Genomic DNA, 8,598 nt, shown 5'->3' with positions numbered 1-8,598 from the left:
CCCCATGGCCTTTGCCCTTTAAAGCTAGTCTGTAAGGCAGAGGGTCGTCGCCTCTTTGCAAGAGATGTCCCTGGCCAGTCAGTTTGATTCTTGATGCTTGGCGTGAAATAAAGCTTTGCTTGACCTTTGCTTTGTATCAGTCTCGCTCCTTTGACCATGGACCCAACAAAAGCATTAACAAGAAGAGGAAAGATGTATTTAGAAAGGTGTATTTTCGTAGCTATCATTTGGAAGAAAAGTGATTTTTTGGTGAACAAGTGGAATGTATCGATGCTAGGGACTACATGGTGCAGGCAAGAAGAATGAAGTTTAGGAATAAGTAGAGACACGAAATCCTGCCCAAGAAACATGAAGGGAAAGCAAGCAAATTGTAGGACAATGTGTATAACAGAATCCCATTTGCCTGAAAGGAAAATGGCCGACTACTGCGACGTGTGACTTGTGTATGCAGAGACACGTTCATATATGCCTAAGTCTAGAACGATGCTATTGTTTTCTCTGAGGAGAGGTGAGGGAGGGAGAACTTTAGAGTTTATATAGGCTCCGGTATCTTTTTAATATTTTTTTAAAAGATTAATTCATTTCACATAGAGAAAAGAGCAAGTGGGCAGACAGAGAGGGACAAGCAGACTCTGCACTGAACCTGGCACCAGTGGTGGGGCTTGATCCCACTTCCCTGAGATCAGGACCTGAGCCAAAATCAAGAGCCTGACGCTTCATCTACTGAACCACCTAGGTGCTGTGGTATCATTTTATTTATTTTTTTAAATTTTATTTATTTGACAGACAGAGATCACAAGTAGACAGAGAAGCAGGCTCCCCGCTGAGCAGAGAGCCCAAAGCGGGGCTCAATCCCAGGACCCTGGGATTATGACCCGAGCTGAAGGCAGAGGCTTTAACCCACTGAGCCACCCAGGCGCCCCCGTGGTATCATTTTAAAGAAAGATTTCTCAGGGCTCTGGGTGGCTCAGGCAGGTGTCTGACTTTGACTCAGGTCCTGATCTCAGGGTCCTGGGATCAAACCCCCACCCCACACCCCATGCTCACACATGTGTGCTCTCTTTCAAATCTCTTTAAAAACAAAAAAAAGATTTCTCACCTTTGCAATTAAACCAAGCTAAAACACCAACCTGATATTTAGAGGGCAGTGGCAGTTGAGCACGGAGCAGCACGTTGCAGGGGTTGGAAAGGTGCCAAGCCCAAGGGGAGCTGTGTTCATGGACAGACACAGCAGCACCTGATCGCCTGGTTCTCCCACGCTGCCTGGGTCCGGAGTGAGCCCCGCCCACTGTGTGCCCCTGCTCCCCCACCACCCCCACCACCCTCCTCCTATTTCCAATGAGAAATGAGAAAGTACAGTATATGTCTTCTTAATTTCTCAGATTGCAATCTGCAAGGACATTCTGTTGACAGCATGAATGTTCCGTCCTGCATCTCACACGCTGTCCGGCGAGGTGGGACACTGGCCACATCTTTATTTCAGCCCTTTCCAGAAGCAGAAAGGATTCTGGAAGCAAAAACTTCAAAATTAATTTGGGAAGATGCAGGGCAGAATGGTGGGCTGAGGAGGGGTTGTTTTCCAAGATTGCTAAAGAATGCTTATAGTTAGAATCAGTATTAGTACCTGTGGCCGAGACTGAGTGGTTTGCTTGTGCCCACAGCTGATGGAAACCTCCCCCAGGGCCTCAGAATGCTTGGCAGGAGTGGGGTCACACACAAAGGAAAGGTCTTTTATTTCCAGGCTTTATTTCATTCTTTAAATTTTCACAGCTTAAAACATAACTTATAGCTTAACATTTCCAGTAGCCACCCTCTAGGACATAATACTTTTTTGGAAAAAAAAAGACAAAAAACCTTTAGGTTCTGGCCTCAAACACTTCCCACAAGAATGTTCTGGATGGAGGGAGCTTTAAAAGTGCAAAATAAAGAAACAGCCAGGGGCTAACTTTTCATGAGTGTGTGTGGGGGGGTTATTTTACACTTGGGTTTGCCCACAGAGGCCTTCCTCTCCCTCAGTATGCTCTGCCATTTCTTTTTCAAGATCTTATTTTTAAGTAATCTCTCTACCTGACATGGGGCTCGAAGTCACAACTCTGAGATCAAGAGTCACGTGCTCCACCTCCTGAGCCAGCCAGGCATCTCTCCACGCTTCCTTGTATTCTGAAGATGGCCATGCCTGACTTCTGACACGCCAAGAAGTTCAGCTCTGGAAAGCAGGGAGTGTTGAAGAGGACACAGAACTCCAGCAGCCGCTGCCCAGATCCAAACCGGTTTCCTGCCCATGGGCCTTCTGTGTGAAAGAGGAGAAATGAATGAATCAGATGACCCTTGACCCTCTTTGTTCGGGTACACCACCCGGCCTTCCTCAAGGCCCTGGGGCCTGGCTCCTCCGACTGCTGCCTGGGGAAAGGACACAATTGTGTACAGAAGGTGGCCTGAATGTGAGAACCTTCTGTGACCCGCACTCCAGCTACATATGAGGCCTGTGGACCAATGGCACTCTTGCTTTTCGAATCAAACAGTGCCTTTAAGGGTCCTTCTGGAAGATCACAAAGCTCCTGTCTGACTCCTCCAGGAAGAGCTCTTCTTGTAACCTTGGATTATTTAGAGATAGGCTTCTTACCAACTTCCCCAGGCAACTTCTTGCTTGCCACATGGCAAGCAGAAGAGATGGGACATTGGGGACTTAAGGAAAAGAGGAGGGAATGTTCTAGCTCTCCTTCATGTCTGCATGGGTGAATTTGCAGTTGGAGGCTGAGGACTTATCTCCTGACCTTGGCCTCCACTGTAACTGGGGTACTTCCTTTGGTTTGTAGCTAAGAATGTTGGAGACAGAAAGAATGGAAAATAAATTCATTCCTACTTTAGAGCTTGCCAAATCGAAGGCGGGATGGAGACACTTTCAAGTAAACACAGTGACTAACAAGCTAAGAGAATGAGAGCCAAGGCCAGCTCTGAGCCAGTCCCTCATTTCACCTGGAGCCCCAGAACCCCAGAGCATTTTCTCACTTGGCAGCGTTCAGTAGAAGGCTTATTGCTTTCCAGATCCTTGAAGAATCTTCATGCTTTTTCTTCAACTGCCCAGGAGCTCCATGCATACTGTGGGCTTCATGTGATACCCTGGTGAGGTAGGTGAGCGGCAAGCATCCCTAAGCCCACTTGGGAGAGCGCAAGGGCCTGACTGGAAACAAAGAGTTGGTGACTGAGGGGCGGAGATCTGAAGCCTCAGGTAACGTTCCAGTCATTCCAGCCCCCACGCAGGCTCACTTTCACACAAGTACCATGACCCAGCTTGTCAGGAAGTCCTTTGGACACCAGTTGCTGCCCACAGTGGCTAAGAATATCCGGGTTCCTCCCACTGGTTTAAATTGAGGCCATAGGAGGGGAAAATCCAATTAATGTCAGAATAAGAGAGGAAGAGAAAAGCAATCTTCTCCCTAATTCCTGTTTCCAGTGCTGGTCCCTCATGCACAAATGAAGTTCTTCACCTTAAAGCTTCCAGCCCAGGGCCTGGCCCTGCTCTGAGCACCTCAGGCAGCCTCACAGCTTCCACCTCTGCCCGGCAGGCAGACCGTGGTAGAACTTTTCACAGAAGCTCCCCGGGCAGAGGTGGGAGGGACAGGCTGGGCGGGAAGAACACAGAGAGCTTGTTAGGGCTGGCTGCACGCTCCGTCTGGATGCGCCCTGGCCTCGGCCCCAGAGCGCAGTTGAGCAAGCAGCCAGGCCTCCCTGAACTTCTTGTGAGTGCTAGAACTGACTTTGTCCAACCCAAGTCCTCAACTCCACACAGCTGATTTTGTTCACAGCCGTAGCGCCTTCAGGAATGGCTGGTCAAGGCTGGCCAACAGGAGGATGGGAGGGTGGTTCCGCCATGTTGGCCCCTTTGGTTGGAAAAATAACACTTTCCCTCTGAGGTAGGAATGGAACTGGGCGCAGCCTTGGTTAACACTCCACATCCTGCAGCTCGATCTCCTCGGTGGTGCTCTCTGCAAAACAAGAGACAAGCCCAGGCAGGTGCCCATCAGCCCGGGGATGGGGGGGGGGGGGTTTCTTGGGGAGACCAGGCTAACAGGCATCCCCCAACCATGAATGCGTGAATGGATGATCACAGGGCCCAGAGAATTACCCTTGAGTTTGTGTCTTCTCTTCCTCTGGAATTTGTATGCACACTTGTTACACACCCACATGAGGCTGATTAACAGCGCAGCCACAGCAGCCAGAAAAGCGAGGAAGACGGCAACAAAATGGAGGTCTTCGTAGAGGATCTCTACGGGCGGGGAGGGGAACGGGGAGACAAGGTCTCTTTGAGTATCATGAAATCACTCCCCCCGACCAGGGCTGGCAGTTCAGCGGGGGGGACCCCCCCTCACCTCCCACCCCGTCTTGCCTGACACGTGCAGCACGATGGTGCCAAACTGGCTGCTCCCCAGGCGCTCCGTCACCGTGATGACGTAGTAGCCGGAGTCCCTCACGCCCACACTGAAGAGCTGGATGGAGCCGTTGTCGAAGGTGCAGAGTCGGTCCTTGTGGCTCTGGGAGATGTTGGCCTGAGTCCCTGGCTTCCACTCCACGATCTTCTGCGCTCCCCAGTTAGACGTATACCTCCACTCGATGGTGGGGATGCCATGGCAGGAGTACTCAACCGAGAGCAGGATGTCCTCCTCCACCGTGGCATTGATGGCGGACTGGGGGATGTACAGTGACACGCCCTGACCTGCGGGACCCAGTGACAAAACGGAGGCAACTTATATAGGAGCTGACAGGGGAGGGGACTGCCGGGAGTCGTTCATTTATTGAGCAAATACTTACTAAGTGCCTGTTCCGTGCCAGGCTGTTGTCTAGGTTCTGGTGCTGGCCCAATATGTGTATCCCCAATCCCCGCTGCCCAATCCTGAAATTCCTATATTGCAGCCCCAACCTCCAGCAGGACTATAATTGAAGATGAAGCCTCCAAGGAGGTAATGGAGGTTAAATGAGGTCATAAGGATGGGGCCCTGATCCAGCAGGATTAGTGTCTTTATAAGAAGAGACACCTGAGTGCTCTGTCACTCATTATCTCTCTACAGGGATGCAAGGGGGAAATGGGAGAAAATACTCAAGAGATTGCAGCAAGAAGGGAGAAGGCAGCTGTCTACAAGCTAGGAAGAGAGCACTCACCAGAAACTGCCTTGCTAGAACCTTGATCTAGGGCTTTCCAGCCTCTGGCACTGCAAGAAAATAATTTCTGGTGCTTAAGCCCCTCAGTGTGTGCTATTTTGTTACAGACTAAAACTGAACAAGACACAAGGTTCTTGTGTGCTCAATGGACAGTGAACCTCCCCGGAGGCTCCATTCTATAAGGGAGACATACAAGGGTGAAATAAACAAGATCATTTTAGATCATGGCAAGCACTACTGACCAGTGGGGGTGGAGATGGCACACAGAATTAAGATAATGGTCAGGGAAGACTTCATGGAGGAAATGACATCTGAATGGAGACCGGAAGGGCAGGCAGGCAGCGTGTGGACACTCGCAAGAGGAGCATCTCAGGCAGAGGGAGCAAGCACAAAGACTGAAGGGAGGGCAAGTACTGGTGTGTCTCAGGGACAGAAAGGCCAGCATGCTAGAATGCAGTGAGCAATGTGGAGAGACAGAGTGAGGCTGCAGAGCAGGCAGGACACAGGCCATGCTGTGAGGGGTGGGAGTGGGGCTTTACTCAAGGCTGATGGGAGCTATAGGGGGGCTTAGGTGGAAGGTGATATTATCCATTAAGCTTGACAATGTTTGCTGTGCAGAACATACTGGGGGGTGAGGGGACAAGAGCCGAAGCAGGACGAGCCATCAGAGAGCTGCTACAGGGGTCGGACAAGAGATGGAGGTATAGCCTCACAGAGCATGAATGTGGTCTGATTTAGGCTATGTATTTGGAAGCAGAGAGGATAAAATATGCTGACAAACTAGATGTGGGTATGGGGGAGGCAGAGGCATCAGAGGTTCCTGTGTGCGCATGCAGATGTGTCATTGTGCCATTGAATAAAGTTAGGTGTGTACACCGTTGTACATGTACTATGTAGGTACCACGCACAAGCCCTGCGCCAACCACATTACACACATCGTCTCAGCAAGGTCTCATCCACAACCTACTGCAATGCCATCAAGCACAGAGCAAGCCTCACCGTCCACAGGACTAATGAGCTTGGCAAAGTTCACTCTGCAAAGCAAAGAGTCACACAAAGGCTGCTGTTGAAATGTTTAACCTCTAAGCTTGGATCAGTAGTCAGTGATTGGTGGTGGTGAGCACAGAATGTGACAAATAGCCCACACCCTGAGACGACTGGATAGAGTTGGCTGGACTGGATAATGAACAGGGCAGGACCAAAACTTGGAGCCCTGCCCTCGGTTTCCACTTCCATTTCCCCCTCAGTCTTTGAGAGCCCAGCTGCCCCAAGCCCCTGCCGTATGGCTCCAGGTAACCACACCTGTTCCTTTTCCAGGCCTGTCTCACTGTCCCCTCTCATCCCCAGCACATTCCTTTAGTGGTCCTCTCCTACGGCTCTTGGCAAGGCGACTATGAACAGTCTGATAAAAGGCATGTGGAAAAACCAAGAAGTGGTAATGGTTTTCAAGAATGACAACTGCCAAGGAACAAAAATACATTTTCTCCCAACTCTATTTTAAAACATGTTAAATTCAGAGAAAAGTTTTGAAAGGCAAGTACAATTAATATGTATCCTCTCCTTAGTTTACTAGTTATGAACATTTTGGCACATTTACCCTTTTCTCTCAGGAAAAAAACAGAGGTCAAATTCCAGGTCAGCCCTTCTTCTTCTCTGTGTCCCCTAACACAGTCCCTGATGCATAGTGATAGGTCAACAGGTATTTGTTGACTGAATGAATAAGTGAATGACAAAATACTTAACAAGAAAAGTGAGATTTCCTGGTAGAATTGTTGCTGCTGAAGTGGTATGAAAAATTAGCACATTTAAAAGGTAACACACAAATAAGAAAGAGAACTATAATTTAGTCAAGATTTTATGTGCCAGTTACTAGAATATATACTTATTGTACTTAGCAATCCTTCCCTAATGTTTTACTTAAGTCAGCAACATGCCCATGTAGCTAGGAAATGGAAAAGACGGGACTTAAATGCAGTTCTGTCTGATCAAAGCCCTATGTTTTTCCCTAAAGACACCACCAAGATATTAGAAATAAATGCCAAGGGAAGCAAGGGCAAACATGGACTATTGGGACTTCATCAAGATCAAAACCATTTGCACAGCAAAGGAAACAGTCAACAAAATCAAAAGACAAGGGACAGAATGGGAGAAGATATTTGCAAACAATGTATCAGATAAAGGGCTAGTATCCAATATCTATAAAGAACTTATCAAACTCAACACCCAAAGAACAAATAATCCAATCAAGAAATGGATGACATGGGGGCGCCTGGTTGGCTCAGTGGGTTAAGCCACTGCCTTCGGCTCAGGTCATGATCTCGGGGTCCTGGGATCAAGTCCCGCATGGGGCTCTCTGCTCAGCAGGGGGCCTGCTTCCCTTCCTCTCTCTCTGCCTGCCTCTCTGCCTGCTTGTGATCTCTCTCTGTCAAATAAATAAGTAAAATCTTAAAAAAAAAAAAAGAAATGGATGACATGAACAGACATGTCTGCAAAGAAGACATCCAGATGGCCAAGAGACACATGAAAAAGTGCTCAAAAATTACTCAGCATGAGGGAAGTACAAGTCAAAACCATAGGAAGATACACCTCACACCTTACAGTCAGAATGGCTACAATTAACCAGTCAGGAAACAACAGGTGTTGTCGAGGATGCAGAGAAAGGGAAACCCTCCTACACTGGTGGTGGGAATGCAAGCTGGTGCAGCCACTCTGGAAAACAGCATGGAGGTTCCTCAAAAAGTTGAAAATAGAGCTACTCTACAACCCAGCAATCGCACTACTGGGTATTTACCTTAAAGATACAAATGTAGTGATCTGAAGGGGCATGTGCACCTGAATGTTTATAGCAGCAATGTCCACAATAGCCAAATTATGGAAAGAGCCTAGATGTCCATCAGCAGATGAATGGATCAAGAAGATGTATACATATGTGTGTGTGTATACGTGCACACACACACAAATACACACATACATACACACAAAATGGAATACTAGGCAGCCATCAAAAAATCTGAAATCTTGCCATTTGCAATGATATGGATGGAACTAGAGGGTATTACACTAAGCGAAATAAGTTAATCAGAGAATGACAATTATTTTATCTCTCTGATATGAGGAATCTGAGAGAAAGGGCAGAGTGTTATAGGGGTGAGGGAGGGAAAAAATGAAATAAGACGGGACCAGGGAGGGAAACAAGCCATAAGGGACTCTTAATCTCAGGAAACAAACTTTGGGTTGCTGGAGGGGAGGGACAATGGACACTGGGAGCGTATGTGCTATGGTGAATGCTGTGAATTGTATAACACTGATGATTCACAGACCTGTACTCCTGATACCCCTGAAATAAATAATACATTATGTTAAAAAAAGAAAGAATAAATGAATTCAGTAAAGTTGCAGAATGCTGCTTTTCTGCCCATGGTCGCTGCCGAGTAAGCATCA

General features: G+C 48.0%; 1 protein-coding gene across 4 annotated transcripts in view; it reads right to left on the bottom strand.

Moving 5' to 3' along the window:
- Window positions 1–1,309: 1,309 nt before the first annotated feature.
- VSTM5 (V-set and transmembrane domain containing 5) overlaps window positions 1,310–8,598 on the bottom strand; it is a 37,913-nt gene continuing 30,624 nt past the window's right edge. The window contains exons 2-7 of one of the 4 annotated variants that reach the window (XM_082684076.1): window positions 4,388–4,714; window positions 4,127–4,267; window positions 3,010–3,986; window positions 2,068–2,290; window positions 1,625–1,693; window positions 1,310–1,507 (exon numbers count right to left, since the gene is read on the bottom strand). In XM_082684076.1, coding sequence (XP_082540202.1) covers window positions 3,943–3,986; window positions 4,127–4,267; window positions 4,388–4,714 — 512 coding nt within the window. In that variant the 3' untranslated portion in view covers window positions 1,310–1,507; window positions 1,625–1,693; window positions 2,068–2,290; window positions 3,010–3,942. The other 3 variants (XM_082684077.1, XM_082684075.1, XM_082684074.1) reach the window with 3 other exon arrangements.

The sequence above is a fragment of the Mustela nivalis genome (assembly GCF_964662115.1).
Source record: "Mustela nivalis genome assembly, chromosome: 9".
Taxonomy (NCBI): domain Eukaryota; kingdom Metazoa; phylum Chordata; class Mammalia; order Carnivora; family Mustelidae; genus Mustela; species Mustela nivalis.
The sequence above is the reverse complement of the archived record's forward strand: the minus strand, read 5'-3'. Positions and strand labels throughout refer to the sequence as shown.